At 47.9% G+C, this 18,319-nt stretch overlaps 2 protein-coding genes across 3 annotated transcripts in view; both read right to left on the reverse strand.

The window, feature by feature from the left end:
• Positions 1-7,772, reverse strand: part of L3mbtl2 (L3MBTL histone methyl-lysine binding protein 2) — a 19,567-nt gene extending 11,795 nt beyond the window's left edge. The window contains exons 1-5 of the mRNA XM_008844811.2: positions 7,637-7,772; positions 4,149-4,386; positions 2,487-2,620; positions 1,816-1,939; positions 1,051-1,130 (exon numbers count right to left, since the gene is read on the reverse strand). Of these exons, the coding sequence (XP_008843033.1) occupies positions 1,051-1,130; positions 1,816-1,939; positions 2,487-2,620; positions 4,149-4,386; positions 7,637-7,660 (600 nt within the window). The 5' untranslated portion in view covers positions 7,661-7,772. The remainder of the gene's footprint in view (positions 1-1,050; positions 1,131-1,815; positions 1,940-2,486; positions 2,621-4,148; positions 4,387-7,636) is intronic.
• A 5,919-nt stretch (positions 7,773-13,691) lies between these two features.
• Positions 13,692-18,319, reverse strand: part of Ep300 (E1A binding protein p300) — an 82,706-nt gene continuing 78,078 nt past the window's right edge. For both annotated transcript variants that reach the window (XM_008844815.3, XM_017801028.2), the window contains 2 exons: positions 17,206-17,487; positions 13,692-16,988 (listed from right to left, as the gene is read on the reverse strand). In XM_008844815.3, coding sequence (XP_008843037.1) covers positions 14,784-16,988; positions 17,206-17,487 — 2,487 coding nt within the window. In that variant the 3' untranslated portion in view covers positions 13,692-14,783. The remainder of the gene's footprint in view (positions 16,989-17,205; positions 17,488-18,319) is intronic.

Raw genomic sequence — 18,319 nt, forward strand, 5'->3', positions numbered from 1 at the left:
GCAGGCAATACATGGATACACATAAAATAAAATAAAAAAATTTTTTTTTAAATATTTTATTTATTATTTTTATTTTATGTGTAAGGACAGAACAGGGTGTTGGAGCCCCTGGAACTGGAGTTACAGATGGTTGTTAGCTGCCATGTGGGTGCTGGGAATCGAACCTGGGTCATCTGCAAGAGCAGTCAGTGCTCTTAACTGCTGAGCCATCTCTCCAGCCCCAAAATAAAATTTTTTTAAAAGTTAAAAAAAATAAGCTGGGAGTGATGGTACATGCCTTTTGTCCCAATACTTGGGAGGCAGAGGCAAGTAGATCTATCTGAGTTCACGGTCAGCATGGTCTCTAGCTATAGTGAGTTCCAGGATGGCCAAGGCTACAGAGTGAGAGGCAGATCTCTATGAGAGAGAGGCCAGCCTGGTCTACATAGTGAGTTCCAGGTCAGTTGGGGCTCCAGGAATATTATGTCTCAAAAAAAACCAAAACAACAATATCAAAACAAAAACCCAAACAATTTTTTTAAGATATGAAAAAATACAGATATTAAAAAAGGTAAAGAAGCCGGGCATGGTGGTGCACACCTTTAATCCCAGCACTTGGGACGCAGAGGCAAAGGCAGGCGGTTCTCTGTGAGTTCAAGGCCAGCCTGGTCTACATAGTGAGTTCCAGGACAGCTGGGGCTATAGGGAGACCCTGTCTCAAAAAGCCAAAAAATAAAGGGTAAAGAAGAACTCCTCCCCACCCACAAACTCAATCCAAAAGTCATCTAGCACTAGGTTCCACTATGTAAATATTAGGTGGGACCTCAGGAAGCAGGTGCAGTGGTGCACAGTGCTAGAAGCTCTTAACAGGCATTAGCAGGAGGATTTTTGAGAATGGTGAAGCTGGGCTTAAACCTTGACAACTGTTAAACCACTGTTCTTAAACCACTTTTCACCAGGATGCGTCCAGCCTGAAGCAACTTTGCCAAAGTGGCTGGGAAGCAATAAAGCCGTCAGCCTGTCAGCCTGCGCTGTCTCTGGCTGTCCCTCCCTTGTTGTCAGAGCACTCACGTGTTTAAAGCAGCCAACAGGAGCAGCCTTGTAACTGTGATCCTTCAGGAACTTCCCCCAGTCAAACCCCAAGACCAGAGCTGCAGAGCACAAAGAAGATTGGGATGGGGTACTTAGCAGCAGCCATGTTGGACTCTGGAGGGCCCTGTAGGGCACAGAAACAAGTCCCTTTCTCTAGTCACCACACCCGCCCCATCAATGGCTATCAATCAGGGCTGTGGAGTAGAGAGAAACTTCAGAGAGAAACTTCTCACCCTCTTCTCTCAAATTAAGGGAAATTCAAAACACCCCTAGTTTAATGTCCTTCTCTCTCACCCTCTCACTGGCCACACTGAATCTCCATGGGTAGGAGGAGCCACAGACCATCTAGGCCCTGCCACCCACCAGCCTGCAGAGAGCAATTTTCAGCCTGAGTGCAGACTATCCAAGGGGTGCTGCTTTTGGGCTTCATTAATTTGCTCAGAAATCACTAATCTTAGAAAAAGGAAAAGTCGAATTCCGTATCCTACCATCTGCTCCGCACACCCTGGACCTCCACACCAGGGAAAGAGAAGTCATGGGGATAAAGGCAAGAGAAACAAAAGCAGCTAACTGTTGGTTGCTGGGTGAACTGCGGGGCCACTGAGGTATTTCCTAAAGTCAACACTCCGCAGGTAAGGGGTCACCATTCATGGTGGGCCTGGTCCCCCCATTTTGCAGCAGTCCTCACTCCAAGGGAAGGCCAACCCCACCCTGGCCTCCCATTCCAGGGTTCTGGTCTCTCACCATCTTGTCCCGTTGGTGTTCCGTCTGCTAGCTGTCCTGTCCCCTGGGAATGGAGGAAGGCTCCGATTTTGGCAGACCAGGCTGCCTTGTGTAGGACTTTGGCTTTCTTGGTAGGTGGTTTTCCCTGGAGGGCAAGAAGACATGAAATAGCCTGGTGGCTAAGAATAGGTAGTTCCAGGCCAGCCAGGGCTATGTTGTGAGACCCTGCTGCTCCCCAACCCCCCAAAAAGAATTAAAACTTATTTATTTAGGGCTTTTTGAGAAAGGGTCTCATTTAGTAGCTCAGGCTGGCCTCAGACTCCTTATCCTCCTGGCTCAGTCTTTCAAGTACTCAGATTAAAGGTCTGAGCCAGCAGCACTCAGGAGGCAGACAGGAGTATCCATGTTTGAGGGCAACCTGATCTACCTAGCAGGTTCCAAAAAAGCTAAACAATCAAAACAAAATGCACTTGCAGGGAACACCAGATTCTGGATGAGGGTGAAGAGTGGAGAGCAGCTCTAGGAATTTACAATTCAACAAGGCCCAAGGGTGGACTTCTGTCCCCTAAAGTGTGAGGACATCCTAAATACTACCAAATGACCTAGATAGCACCAAGTTCCTCAAGCCCACTAAACCCTCTGCCTCCAGGCACATGATGGTTTCCCCCTGGTGCCCAAGGCCAACCTCTTACCTGTAATCTAGCCAGGATACTGGCTTTCTTGGAGTTGGAGGAATAACTCCTGGAACAGGAGACGCTGCAGAACCTCTTGGTCTTGGAGAAGAAAGCTTCTCTTGTGCCCACGATACCACACATCTCACAGACAGCTAGGAAGAGAACTTAGCATGTGACTCCCAAATATGACCACTTTACATCAAATGAGGGGAGCCTCAAATCCGAGGGCACAGCATCAACCACATGGCCCAGCCCCCACTAAGGCTGACAGAATCAGAGGAGAGGTAGTTTGTAGAGTCCTTGCTGTGTGCCCAGGCTGGCCTCAGACTCCTGGGCTCAAAGACGCCTCCTGCACCAGCCTGTCCAGTAGCTGGGACTACAGTATATGCCACTGCATCTATCCACCTAAGCTACACTTGGCTTCCCTTGGCTTCGTATCAACAGCAGGGCAAAGGGATCAGAAATCTACATGGATGATGGGAAACAGGTTGGCAGGTTTTAGAGGAAAATGATTAAGAGAAGCGTCAAAGTCACTTAACTTTTTAAATTTTTATTTATTTTTATTTTATGAGTGCTTTGCCTGCACGTAAGTGCACTACATGTGTGCAATGCCTACAGAGGTCAGAAGAGGATGTCGGACCCCTGGAACTCGAGTTACAGATGGCTGTTAGCCACCCTCTGGGTGCTGGGACCTAAACCTGGGTCCTCTGCAGGAGCAGCCAGAGCTCTGAACTGCTGAGCCATCTCTCCAGCCTCACTCAACTCTTATAGCTCTATTTTCTCATGTAAAGAGGAAGCAAATAAGCTCTGAGTTTACACTGGGATCACAACGCTGCAGCCTGGGATTTTAATGAGATGGGCCACAGTAACATTGGCAGCTCCCAGGACAGGCTACTCTGCAGCTCAGGTCACAGACCCCGGCCGGGTTGCTCTCCCTAGTGGTTCCTTCTAGTTCTGAGGTTCTAAGATTCTCAGAGAAGGGTTGGAAGAAGACAGAAGGGAGAAAGATAATGGAAAGATTAGGCTGGCAGAGTTTTACTCTTTAAAAGGTTTAGCGTCAGCCGGGCGTGGTGGTGCACACCTTTAATCCCTGCACTTGGGAGGCAGAGGCAAGCAGATCTTTGTGAGTTTGAGGCCAGCCTGGTCTACATAGTGAGTTCCAGGACAGGTGGGGCTACAGGGAGACCCTGTCTCTAAAAGACAAAAAAAAAAAAAAAAAAAAAAAGCAGCTACCCAAGTATCACCGCTTTCAAGTCACTGGATTCCAGATGATCCACACCCTTCTGCCTCTCTCCACCCCACCCCGTCCTCCTTCTGGAGGTCACTTTATCCTGTATGTCCCTCCACAACTCCAATTTCTAACTTACAAGTTACTGCTTGTCCTTTCCAGGAAAGTACTATATTACTTTAAGTTTCTCATCTCCACACCCAGACCCAGAAACCCCCAGCCTACTCACACTAAAAGTAAAGTCAGCACCATGTTGCTGTCATCTAACATGTACTAAATGGGAGAATGAGTGGAATGAATTGTACTTTGAAACCAGACTGTACAGAGCAAATGACCCTGGCAGCCAGACCCTTAGACATCTAGATGGCTCTGCCCACATTGCCCAGTCCGTCCATTTCCCTGTTCCACAGCCTCCTGACTCCTCTCCATCTTCAAGGACACTGTGAAGGCACCTGGCTCAGAACCGCTGCCATCCAAGGACCGTGAGTTCCCAGGGCTGAGCAAATGCAGAGGGGAGGTGGGCAGCTCCCCTGCTTCTCGATCCTCATTTTCTGCTTCACTTGACTCCTCCAGATAGGAGCTGCTCTCGCTGCCTGCACTGCTGTTGTAACTCCGGAAACTATCATAGCCCCCGAAGAGCTCCAAGTCATCATCTTCCTCTTCTTCCATTGGTTCTGAAGATGGGGTCTCCTAGAGGAAGAATGATACAGGCCAGGCACAGGACGCATGGTTGGCTAGAGTGCATGGTAGAGGAATGGCAAATCTGCTATCAACCCTCCCCTGGTTCTTCTGTGAAATCAACACTCTTGGAAACTTTGCAGTTACCCTTGTTTCTTCTATTAGCACATCTCCACAATGCAACAGAACAGCATATGACAATTCACTAGGCTCCTCTGTGGTTTACAAAAGATGCTGTTTTGAAGATTTTTAAGTGTTACTATTTATGCTTATGTGTGTTCATGGAGGTACCCGAGGAGGCCAGAAGAAGACATCGGACCCCCCCCCGGAGCTGGAGTTTCAGGCAGTTGTGAGCCACCTCTTATGAGTGCTGGGAACTGAACTCCAGTCCCCAGTAAGTGCAGCAGCACACACCTTTTTTAAAATTTATTATTTTTATTTTATGTGTATGAGTGTATTGCCTGCAATTATGTAAGTGCACCCTTGTCATGCAATGCCCAAGGTCAGAAGAGGGTGTCAGATCCCCTGGAACTGGAGTTATAGACAGTTGTTAGCCACCATGTGGGTGCTAGGATTCAAACCCAGGTCCTCTGCAAGAGCAGCCATGCTCTTAACCCCTGGACCTTCTCTGTAGCCCCAGCAGCACACATTCTTAACCACTGAGCCATCTCTCTAGTTCCATGGATGATTTTCTTTTGGAGGGGAACATTTTTTTGTCTTTTTGAGACAGGGTCTCCCTGTAGCCCCAGCTGTCCTAGAACTCACTACGCAGACCAGGCTGGCCTTGAACTCACAGAGATCCGCCTGCCTCTGCCTCCTGAGTGCTGGGATTAAAGGCATGCACCACCACGCCTGGCTTGGAGAGGAACATTTTTGAGACAGAGTCTCCCTGTAGCCCTAGCTGGCCTAGATGTCACAGAGATCTGCCTGCCTCTGCCTCCCAAGCGCTGGGACCAAAGGCATGTATCACTATGCCTGGATGAATTAAATAGAATATGGTTAGGGTTAAATCCTGATAAACCCGTCATAAGTTCACACAGTCTAAGTTCATTTGAGACCCGTATCAGACATCACAGCTTCTCAAACAGTATACAACAGGTACTGGGTTGTTCCTCTGATGACCACATGGCTAACTGGACTCTGTGGCTTGCTGTCTCTACCTTGCTATGAGAGGATCATACCACGCACTGGCAGCTTGGAAACAACAAAATTCAAATTTCAAAGTACAGTGTGTACTGTATATTGCTTTCACACCTTTGTAAAGTTGAAAAACTATGCTGGGGATAAGAAGTCTGAACAACAATACTGTGAGAAATGTCCTAAGCGCTGCAGAAAGACTTTCTGGGCCAGGAGGTATCTGACACTCATCTCCCCTGTTCAGCATATGTACAAATTTAAGGCTGGTGTGGCACTCACTGCTGCTTAGCCTACTGTCCCTTGTTACCTAATTACTCACGTCCTTTCTTAAAAAGGAATAAGCTGCAGGAAAACTAATTTTTCTAAGGAGGATTTGAATCAGATAACACACAGATAGCTAATAACATGGCGGTATTAACCACAGCTTTGTTTTTTGATCTGTTTGACACAGGTCCCTGTAGTCCCATCTGGCCTGGAACTCACTTTTTAGATCAGGCTGGCCTGGATCTCAGAGAGATCCACCTGCCTCTGCCTCCCACGTGCTGGGACTAAAGGCTTGCACCACCACACCTGTCTGTATCGCAGCTTTGAATTCAACTCTGATCCTACTGAGTAACTGATCCTTGGGCAAATCAAATCATCATTTAACGTCTGTGGGACTGTTTTCTCATTTATTTACGTGTTGGCTTGCACAATGTGAAGTGTAAATGAGATAATACATTAAAAACCTACCTAGCTTATAGTAGAAAAGCACATCAACAAGCCTGGGGCTTTGGTCCAGGACTCAAACACCAACTCTAGTATGTCCCTAACTATATGACCCACCGCAAGTCAATCTGCCAGTGCCTCAGTTTCCACAAAATGAGGATATACCACTATTTGCTACGATTTGGGAAATGGGCTGGCAATTCGGCTTAGCTGGTAAAGGAACTTGTCACCAAGCCTGATGATTTGAGTTCCATCTCCAGAACCTACAGAGTGGAAGGAGAGAACTGATTTCTGCAAGCTGTGTTCAAACCTCCACATGTGCATGGTCTCACACACAGGGACTAAATAAATACATTATTAATAAATAATTCTTACAATGTATGGCACCAGGCATGGTGGCACACACCTTTAGTCCCAGCACTCTGGAGGCAGAGGCAGGCTGCTGATCTCTATGCATGGTGCTGCATGCCTTTAGTCCCAAAACTCAGGAGGCAGAGGCAGGTGGATCTCTGTGAGTTTGAGGCCAGCCTGGTCTATACAGCAAGCTCCAGGCCAGCTGGGGGCTACAGGGAGACCCTGCGCAAAAAGACCAAAAAATAAAAATAAACACAGTCAGATAAACAAACTGTATGGCTTCTCAAAATGGATTTTCCCAGGCTTGAGTCCTGGGCTCTATTACTTCTTAACTGGGATTTTGTGCAAGATATTCCCATTTCATCCTGCTGCCCTTAGCTTCTTTATCAATACCCTGGAGATAAACGTTTCCAGGTGTGTAATGAAGACTGAGATACACATGGACATCCTAGTTGTGTCTTCAGCTCAGGAAGGGTGAGCTATTATTATTTTCCACTTTGCCACTGTGTCATAGAATTTTAATTTACCCTTGTTGGGCTTTTCAGCTATGGTACTTTAGATCAGCGACTAAACAGAAAACACCCTAAAATGGAAATACAATTCTAATGTCAGGTGCAGGTAGGTACAGCGAACCGTTTTCGAGACTGGCATTCTTGGTGCCCACCTCCTGACTTCCAGCTGTGTGAACTTCCTGGGGACTTCCAGCATCTCCCTAAGCCCTTAACCCTGAAGGGGACGGCTGTGAGGGTGCTGGGAGACTAAGCACGTGAAGGCTGCAGGCAAAAGACTCTGGATCGCCTTTGACTGATGACAGGCCTCGCAGTCCTTAAAGCACAGGACCACAGGACAAAGATGCTGGAAGCGAGTGCAGAGCCCGGCTGCTCTGCCCCAGGCTAGAGAGGCGTTTCCGAGCTCCTCTCCCGACTGCAGCTACGACACCAAACCCCGCGGGGCGCGAGCGCGCTGCCTGTTTACCCGCCCTGCACCCCTCCACCCGCGGGGCGTCGCTAGGAGGCCTGAGGGCGCCCACCGAGCGAGGTGTCGGGGTCCCCTTTCCTCTTACCTCAGGGCCGCGCGGCTTCTCCATGACACCGAATTCAAGTTTCCTCAACCGTCACCAGGTGCAGGAAGCCATATTGACCTCGCCGCTCGCTCGGAGCGCGCTGAATGGCCAGAGCCCCTGAGCGGCGGACCAATCACGCTGCAGGAAGGAGGAAAAGCCGGTTCCCGCGGCCGCCCGCGCCCCGCCCTCATCCGGGAGGAGCGGGATCGCCCCGGGCGCTGCTGGGACTTGTAGTTTTTCTTTGGGTGCACGTGGGAGGGCGTTGCCAGGGCAACATGGCAATCTCTAGAAGGATGCTCTCCCTGTTCTTTTTAAAAATTAATTTGTATTGAATTTTTGTTTATTTCAAACATAACGTCTTGATCATCTTTATACCCCCTTCCCCATTCGCACCCTCCCATAGCCTCACCACTGGAATACATAAAGTCTGTCACTTGTGTCAAGGCCTATCATGTGAAGTTAGTATCCCTCGATGTCCCTCAGTGCAAGTTCATCCACTGAGGTTTAGTCCTGACTGTTCTTAAGCCACCTTCCGCCACTATTGAGCCAGGATCATCAGGTATAGCATTGCACCCTCTCCAGTTAGTAATGTAAGCTGTCCTTGGGGCTCTACCAACCTAGACAAAAATGAAAAAAAAAATTTTTTTTTTTGGTCTTTTTGAGACACGGTCTCCCTGTAACCCCAGCTGGCCTGGAACTCTCTATGTAGACCAGGCTGGCCTTGAGCTCACAGGCCTGCTTCTGCCTCCCAAGTGCTGGGATTTTATTTATTGTTTTTATTTTTCATGTATGAGTGTATTGCCTGCCTGTATGCAAGTATACTCGTGTTGTGCAATGCCCTCAGAGGTCTGAAGAGGGCATCAGATCCCCTGTAACTGGAGTTATAGATGGTTGCTAGCCACCCATGTGTGTGCTGAGATTTGAACCAGAGTCCTCTACAAGAGCAGTCAGTGCTCTTAACTGCTGAGCCATCTCTCCAGCCTCTGAACTGGAATATTCTTATGCTCTAAGTAGGCTATAAATGCCCTGCTCTCTCAAAATCCTCATGCTTGGTGGGGCTAGCAAGATGGTATAGTGGGTAAAGGCGCTTGCTGAGGAAGCCTGGCAACCTAAGTTCCCTCCTTGGAGCCCACATGAAGATGTAAGGAGAGAAACAACTCCATAAATGTGTTCTTTGACCTCCACATGCACACCCTGCACACATACAAACTCATCATCATCATTTAAAAAATATTTTATTTATTATTTTTATTTTATGTGTATGAGTGTATTGCTTGCATATAGGTAGGTGAACCTGTGTGGTACAGTGCCCTAGGAGGTCAGAAGAGGGTATCAGATCCCTGGAACTGGACCTAGAACAGTTGTTAGCTGCCATGTGGGTGCTGGGATTCGAACTGAGGTCCTCTGCAAGAGCAGTGAGTGCTCTTAACCTCTGAGCCAACTCTCCAGTTCATCATCATCATTTTTTAAAAAAATTATTTATTTTTATTTTATATGTATGGGTGTATTGCCTGCATGTAGGTAAGTGCACCTGTGTTGTGCAATGCTCATGGAAGTCAGAAGAGGCTGTCGGATACCCTGGGAATGGAGTTAGAGACAGTTGTTAGCTGCCATGTGAGTGCTGGGATTCAAACCCGGGTCTCCTGCAAGAACAACCAGTGTTCTTAACCGCTGAGCTATCTCTCCAGCCCCCATCATCATTTTTTTGTTATGTGTATGAGCATATTGCCTGCATGTCTGTAAGTGCACTGGTGTTGTGCAATGCCTGTAGAGGTCTAGAAGAGAATGTGAGATGCCCTGAAATGGAGTTATGGACTGTTACTTCCATGTGGGTGCTGAGATTCGAACTTGGGTCCTCTGCAAGATCAGTCAGTGCTCTTAACCGCTGAGCCACCTTTGCAGCTGCTTTTTTTTTTTTTTTTCGGTGACAGGGTCTCCCTGTAGCCCCAGCTGGCCTGGAACTCACTGTGTAGACCAGGCTGGGCTTGGAACTCACAGAGATCCACCTGTCTCTGCCTCTCCTGAGTGCTGGGATTAAAGGCGTGTGCCACCATGACCAGCCTAACAATGCAGCTCTTGATGCTGCTTTGAAGGCCCTTATAGACTGGCTAGAAGGATGGTTTGGAAAATGAAAAGGGTTGATGGTTTCAGTCCTAACTTCCCTCTTAATTTGTAATGGGGATATTAGCTGCAATAGGTTGCAGTGTTCTTTGTATAAAGAAGGGGCTTGCCAGGCGTGATGGCGCACGCCTTTAATCCCAGCACTCGGGAGGCAGAGGCAGGCGGATCTCTGTGAGTTCAAGGCCAGCCTGGTCCACATAGTGAGTTCCAGGACAGCTGGAGCAACAGGGAGACCCTGTCTCAAAAAGACCAAAACAAAACAAAACAAAACAAAACAAAAGAAGGGGCTTAACTAAAAATGCATTAAACTGTCAATCAATAAACAAATGCCCACACACATCAGCATAATATAAAGCTTTTAGAGGCTAGATGGATCCTATGATAGAGTCAAAGAAGGTTTTAGGTCAATTTAAAAAATTAAGCAAGCGTGGTAGCTCACGCCTTTAATCCCAGCACTTGGGAGGCAGAGGCAGGCAGATCTCTGTGAATGAGGCCAGCCTGGTCTACATAGTGAGTTACAGGCCAGCTGGGGCTACAGGGAGACCCTTTCTAAAAACAAAACAAAAAAGTTAAAGTAAATGTGAGCTGGAGAGATATCTCAATGATTAAGAGCATTGCAGTTCATGCAGAGGACCTGGTTTCAGCTCCCCAAACCCACTTGGAGGCTCACAACTGCCTGTAACTCCACTTCCAGGGGATCTGAGGGCCTCTTCTAGCCTCCATGAGCACTGCACACACATGGTGCACATACATACATATAGACTAAATACTCAGACACATATAATAAAAAAGAAATACATCTAAAAATTTCTTGCTGGGAGTGGTGGCGAATGCCTTTAATCCCAGCACTCGGGAGGCAGAGGAAGGCAGAGCTCTGTGAGTTCAAGGCCAACTTTCCATTAGGGAATCCAGGCCAGCTGCGGCTACCGGGAGACCTTGTCTCAACCACCCCCCCCCAAAAAATATTTTTTTCTAAAAATAATCTTTTTGGTCTTTTTGAGACAGGGTCTTCCTGTAGCCCCATCTGTCCTGGAACTTATTATGTAGACCAGACTGGCCTTGAACTCACAGAGATCCACTTGCCTCTTCCTCCTGAGTGCTGGGACTAAAGGCATCCACCACACCCCTGGCTTTTTTTTTTTTTGTCTTGAGACAGGGTCTCTAGCTCACACTGGACTAAAACTCAAAATGTGGTCAAAGATGACCTTAAATGCCTACCCAGTCCTGTGTGCCAGGAAGGATGGTAGGCATATAAAATGAATAGATAACTCCCCTGGATCAGTTAGTTGCAGGCTAGGTTCACATTTGTTTGGTCTTCCCACAATTATCTTACAAGGCTCATGAGGTAGGGGTGGCTAGGGAGTTAGGGAAAGCCAAGGTCATTCAAATGATTCATTCTGTGTCCAGGATGTTCCAGGCGCTGCTGACAGAACAGTGAAGTCCGGGACCACACAGTTTACACTCTCATGAGCCATTCTAAGATCCATTCTAAGATCATTCTAAGCCATTCTAAGATCCAAAGGAAACAGACAGCGGGGTGTGGCTCAGTGAACAGCATGTGCAAGACCCCGAGTTCTAGACCCTTGTTGGGTTAAGAGGCACAACACAGAAACCAGCACGATGGTTCACGCTGTAATTCCAGCCTTTGGGAAGCGCAGGAGGATCAGGAGTGCAATGTCATCCTTGACTACAAGGTGAGTTGGAGGCCAACCTGGGCTATATAAATGACTCTGTCTCAAAAGAACCAAAACCAGGGCCACGGAAATGGCTCAGCATGTAAATGTGCATATCACCATGCCTGAAGACCTGAGTTAGATCCCTGGGACCCACATGGTAGGAGAGAATCAACTCCTACAAGTTGCACTCTAACCTCCACACAGCCACTGAGGCATGTGCAGGTGTGCACACATGCAATAGCTAAATATATAAATTAATAACTGTAATAAAAAAAAAAACAAAACCAAGCCAGGTGTAGTGGCCCATACTCAGGAAGTTGTGATAGAAGGATCAGCCTGGGCTACATAATGAGTTCCATGTTAGCCTGGGCTACATAGTGAGACCTTTTATTTTGTTTGTTCTTTTTTGAGACAGGGTCCCCCAGCTGTCCTGGAACTCACTATGTAGACCAGGCTGGCCTTGAACTCACAGAGATCCACCTGCCTCTGTCTCCTGAGTGCTGGGATTAAAGGTGTGTGCCACCATGCTAGGCATGAGACCTTTTTTTTTAAAAAAATTTATTTTTATTTTATGTGTATGAATATGTTGTCGGCATGCATGTAAGTGCACCTGTGTGTGAAATGCCCAGAGGTCAGAATGCATCTCAGATCCCCTGGAACTGGAGTTGTGATTGTTTGTCACGTGGGTGCCGGGACTCAAACCTGGATCCTCTGTGAGAGCTGTCAGTGCTCTTAACTGCTGAGTCATCTCCAGCCCTGAGACCTTATCATTTTGGTTGTGAGCCTGAGCCTTTAATGGCTGTGCTGTTTCTCCAGCCCAATGAGCCTGTATCTTAAAAACCTTTACATTGCCGGGCATGGTGGCACACGCCTGTAGTCCCAGCACCATACCAGGACTCTGGAACCTTTTAGTGATCTCTAACCCACTTATTCTTTGCAACACTCAAGGATGTGCTGGCCTACTAACACTTTTGTTGACTCTAGCAAGAGACAAGAAACTTCTGATCCTTCTGGTCCTATCTCCCAAGTACTCAGATTATATCACTTAAACTTTTGTGTATTTTTTTGGTCTTTTTGAGACAGGGTCTCCCTGTAGCCCCAGCTGTTCTGGAACTCACTATGTAGACCAGGCTGGCCTTGAACTCACAGAGATCCGCCTGCCTCTGCCTCCCGGGTGCTGGGATTAAAGGCGTGCCCAGCCACTTAAACTTAAGACAGGGTCTCATAAAAAGAGCGTTGGGGCAATACTGAAGAATGAATCCAGGGTGTTTCTGAGCACTCTTCCAACTGGGCTATATCCCCAGACCTTTCTTTGTCCTTACCTTGTACATGTACATGCATTTTCCTGTTCCATGTGGAATCAACACCAGGGCCAAGCTGGCTAGCTCAAGGGCAGGAATGCGTCATTATTTGCATACTGTTTGGTCTGGCCCAGAGATAGGAGCTGTTGTCTCCTAGGTGAGTGACCTGGGGCAGGTGATTTTGATCCATTTTCTGGGGTTGTCCCTGATGAATGCGAGCATGTCAAGTCCACCTCATATGAAGAGACTGTACAATGAATAGCTTGAGCCAGGAGCGGTGCCACTGTGTGGCAAAGGCAGGAGGATCACTGCAAGTCTGAGGCCAGCCAGGGCAGTGGGAGCCTATGTTAAAACAGAAACAAAAGGTCATCCTTGGGCTGGTGAGCTCAGTGGTAATGGCACTTGCTGCCAAGCCTGACGATCTCTGTGAGGTGGAAGCCAGCCTGGTCTACATGGTGAGTTCCAGGTAGGGAGACCGTCTCGAAAAGACAAAAAAAAAAAAAAAGCGCCATCTTTACAAGATAGAAGGTTCTGTATCAAAGGCATTAAAGAGGTTCCCCCCTTCTTCTTTGGGAGACAGGGTTTTACTATGTAGCCAGGGGACTAGAACTCACTGTAGGCCATCTCTGGGTAGACAAGCATTCTACCAGCTTATACCACCCAGTCTTAAGCAGGTTTTTTTTTTTTTTTTCAATATTAATATTTTTCAATATTTATTATTTTTATGCATTGCCTGCATGCGTGTAAGTGCACATGTCCTGCAATGCCCATGGAGGTCAGAAGAGGGTGTCAGATCCCTTGGAACTGAAGTTAGCTGTCATGTGGGTGCTGCAAATTGAACCTGGGTCCTCTGCAATAGCAGCCAGTGCTCTTAACCTCTGAGCCATCTCTCCAGCCCCCTAAATTGGCATTTTCTAAGACAAAGATGGGCCCTGAAACAGCCACACAAAGCTAAGCTGTCTGTTTCACACAGTTTATTTAACAATAGGTAATAAGAAATCAAATTTAACAGTCTATACAGTGATCCAAAGTTCATATTTATAAGTAATCAATTTTAATTGCATGATTTACAACAGTTGAGGGTTTTTGCTTTCTATTTTCAAGTTTTACAGAAAGTGTGTGTGGGGGGGGCAGAGTAAGGAAGAAAGCAAGCAAAGAAACCCCAGGGACACTCGCATCTTGAAATCATCCCACTGGAATCGTTTCTTACCCTCTTTTTAGATTTTTTTCCTTTGTTAGATGTAAAAATAACGAAAAAAATTCTTTCAAGAAACAGAAACCACAATATATAATACATCAATTTGGCAGCTGCCCCTGTATATTTTGAAAAAGTCATTTTTCTCTCTACATGTACAAATTATCTTAATACTTGAAGTTTTACGCTCAGACTTACAGAATAGAAAATTTTCTGGAGCACAAAAGTTGACTTGAGGGGAAAGGAGAGTTTTTTTTTTTTCTTTTCTTAAACATTTTTAAAAGAATGAACATCTTTGCACCCAGAGAAAAAAATTGGTATTTAATTATAATTTATATATATTTATATATATATATATATATATATAGAATGTAATTTTAAGTAACATTAACCCCTTTTGTCCTCTGGTTTAGAAATGTTCTTTTTAAATTCTTCCATAAAGTGAGGAAAATAGGGAAAATGTCAACCATCTGCACCAGTAAATAATAACTATTAATATTACATATTTTCATTAATTTAAAAAAAATAATAAAACCTATTGGAGGTGCAAGGCAGGAGCATCCGGCTGGCTTCAGACCTCAGCCGCCTCCCAGTGCACACTTGAACCACACACACAAGGGGAAAAAAAGGCTGGGGTAAGCAGCCATAACAAAAATATATTCTTTGTAATCTATTATCCCTCAGGTTCATCTTGCGTGTTTGCTTCAAACCACAAACGGCTACTGCACAGTTCTTACATGTCCCAAGGAAAATTGTCTTTTAGGCTAAGAAAGATTCAAAAAAATTGTTTTCAGTACAAAAAGTCTTGTTAAGAGAAAATAATTTTTTTGCTCCCAAAATACTACAAGGTGTCTCTAGTGTATGTCTAGTGTACTCTGTGAGAGGTTTGAATTCAAGTCTGTGTTATCGGTGCTCAGTCCCAGGTCCGTGGCGCTTGCACCGTGGAGGTTTGCCATGCCTGGATTGCTAGCGAGCTGAGAAAGCATTGAATTCTGGTCCGGGCTGGCAAAATGCCCTTGTTCCATGGGGTTGGTGGCTTGGGCAGCTACCAGTCCAGGATGTGGGGAACTGGTCTGTGGGGAAACATGGTGTGGAGAAGGCTGAGGCTGCATCCTTGGGGATGGGCTAGAATGTGGGGGTTGGGACTGTGGCCGTGGAGAAGGGACAGGCTGGGGAGAGCGCACTTGATTGGAGAGAGAGTTAGGGATCTGCTGGCCTTGTAGGTGTGGAGACTGGGCCTGATTTGGAAGCATATGCTGTTGGGGGCTCATAGGGTTGGGCTGAGCAGGCGACCCCATCTGTTGCTGAAGAAGTCGCTGTTGGTAGGCCTGCAAACTGGCTCCTGCCTCTGCTCCCAAGGCCTGGGGGAGCTGGCCCATCTGTCCCATATTCCCTTGCTGCATCTGCTGCATGTGATGTTGCATTCGTTGCTGCTGCTGCTGCTGCTGCGCGGGATAGCCAACTCCTTGGGGCTGCTGGAACTGACTGTGGTTAGCCATCCCAGGCCCGATTCCTGGCCCTGCTCCCTGCTGCTGCTGCTGCTGCTGCATGATCTGATGTCGTCTCAGGAGGTCTCGGAACTGTGAAGGCATTGTGTTGTGATTCATGTTCATCTGCTGTGCTTGGGGGCTCATTCCTCCCATGGGTGGCTGGAGTTGCTGTGGGGGCTGCTGCTGGGGCAGGCCAGCTCTCTGGACACCCGCCTGCATAGGATTCATGTTCTGCAATGCTGGGTTGGAGTGGACGCCCTGCTGACCAGGCATAGTGGGCGGCTGCAGCCCTGGCTGTCCCTGGGGTATGCCAGGCTGTCCAGGGAGAGGCTGTGGATTAGAGTTGGCATACTTGGCAGCCCGCTGTTTGATGAACGCAGCCAACAGCTGGGGGTTGGCGTGAAGGATACTGAGCACCTGTTGCTGCTGTAAGGGAGAGCTGGGAGACCTGAGAGTCCGCAAAAGATTTTGTAAGGCTTGTTGAGACACAGTGCCTGGTTTGAGTGGGCTCACACCTACTTGGCCCAATCCTGGTTGTGGAGCCATGTTCAAGGGCTGACCATGCTGCGCTACAGACATCATGGCTGGCCTTGGCATCCCTGACTGCATTTGCTGGGGCTGAGGCAACCCTCCTTGTGCCCATGGTGGCTGCTGCTGCATTCCTGTGGGCCCCATCCCTGGCTCCAAGTGCCCACTGGGACCTCTGGCCATGGGAGGTGGGTTCATGCCCATAGGGGTCATGGGAGTCATTTGGGGCATCTGATGTTGGATTGGCCTTTGAAAAATTTGCACATGGGCCATCTGGCGCTGCGTCTCTGCTGCCCTCTGAATTTGCATTGCCATTTCTACTGCTGCAGGTGGGGGCCCTGGAAGGGGGGGCTGAGCAGTCTGAGGGGGAGTTGGTGGGGTCACCTGGCCTGCTGCCTTACCCTGGGACACAGGGCCAGCAGCTTGAGTCCTGGGCAAGTAGGGTGGCATGCTATTGGGAGGGGTAGGCTGAGGTTGAGCAGTGGGTTGGGGCTGGGGTGTCTGTGGGGTGGTTGGCTGCTGGCCAGTTGGTGTGGTTGGAGTAGCAGGAGTTGGGGATGGCAGGCCTTGCTGCTGCCCTGCCACACCAGTCCGCTGCATGCTGGCCATCCTCCTGCGGAGCATCTGAGCCTGCTGGAGCCGGTGCTGTAGCTGCTGCTGTCGGAGCTTTTGCTTGATGTTGAGGCAGAACGGCACGGGGCACTTGTTTTCCTGGCAGTGCTTGGCATGGTAGCAGCAGAGCGCAATGAGCTGCTTGCAGATGGGGCATCCACCATTGGTTTTCCTTTTGCAGCCCTTGGTGTGTTGTACAACCCTCTTCATCTTCTGGCAGGAAGGCAGGGAGCAGTTGGCATTGCGACACTGGCAGGCATGGACCAGAGACTGGATGCAACGCTGGATGCTCAGACGGCGAGAGTCTCCTGGGCTCTGGGTGGCTGCTGCCTGCTGGTTGTTGCTCTCATCATCTAAGCCGAGACCTAGTTTCTCCATTTTGTGGTCATGGTTTTTAGTGTTATAACAGGTGATGCATAGGTCATAATCCTGGGGAAAAAAGGAGAGCCAGGTAAGTCATTCAAAAGCACTTTAGATATTCTGCTTAGGCTAGAAAAGTTCCTTTTAGAAAACGACAAAAGTAGCCTTTCCATCTCTGCTCTGTGACTCCAGCATGAGGCCCGGCCTATTTAACACCTTTGCACTATTCCTCAGACAATAGAGACCAATATGGCCTACCCTGCCCTTCCCATGAAATGGTGCCTACCTCGCAGACAGTGCAGTGCCAGCGTGTCTCCACGTGGTGCTTGCACTCGTTGCAGGTGTACACAAAACGGTCCTGACTCTGTGTGTGCAGCTCCACCAGCATGCACATGGTAGACCACTGGGCTCTTCGGAGTGAAGAGAATTCTAGGTGCTTGTCCCTTGCAAGGGTGAGGAATGCGTCTCGACCATCCATCAGATCACAGGGAATAAGAGGGTCAGGATCAACGATGGGGGGCAGGGAGTTGGCAGCAGGGCCAGCGATGAGGCGGATTACAAAGAAGACCTGCAAAATAGACAAGCTCACTGTGACTCTGGAACTACAGAGACACCGAGGCAGAAAGGACTGAGACATCAGAGGGGTGGGTGGACAGCCACACCTCCCTTTCTTCTATTCCTACCCACCGCCCCACTTCATCTTTTGGAGACAGAGTCTCCCCATGTCCCAGTTGGTCTGGAAATCACTATGCAGGCCAGTGTGGCCTGCAGTGCTGGGATTAAAAATGTGTGCCACTATGCCTAGCCTGTCTCTGGTCTCTTGAGACAAAGTATAATGAACCAAAAATTCATATCGTTATCTTTTCCACTTCATTCAATAATTCCTTCAAAATAAGACTAGTCTAGGACTGGGCCTGGTGGTTTCCAGGTACCCCTATAATCCCAGTACTGTAGAAGCATAGATTGTTGTGAGTTTGAGGCCATGTTGACCTACGGAGTGATTTCCAGGCCAGTTAGGGCTGCACAGTGAGACCCTGTCTCAAGCAAACAAGCAAATATCCATCCGTGCATCTATCTAGATCCAGCACATAGGCAGTGGGTGTTTTGTTTCAAGAGAGTCTACGTTAAGATGCAATCCATGGGGCTGGAGAGGTGGATGACTCAGTGGTTAAGGGCACTTGCTGCTCTTGCGGAATACCAGAGTTTGATTCCCAAGATCCACATGGTGGCTGAAAACATTCTATAACTTTAGTTCCAAGGGATATGATGTCCTCTTCTGGCCTCCATTATCAGGCACAGAAGTGGTACACTTAAATACATAAAGGCTAACACTCATATGCATTTAAAAAAACAAAACATGCAACCCATGGTTTAGCATGAGTCTAAGTACAAGAAAGTAA

This window comes from Nannospalax galili, unplaced genomic scaffold, assembly GCF_000622305.1.
Source record: "Nannospalax galili isolate Female #2095 unplaced genomic scaffold, S.galili_v1.0 scaffold180, whole genome shotgun sequence".
NCBI classification, from domain to species: domain Eukaryota; kingdom Metazoa; phylum Chordata; class Mammalia; order Rodentia; family Spalacidae; genus Nannospalax; species Nannospalax galili.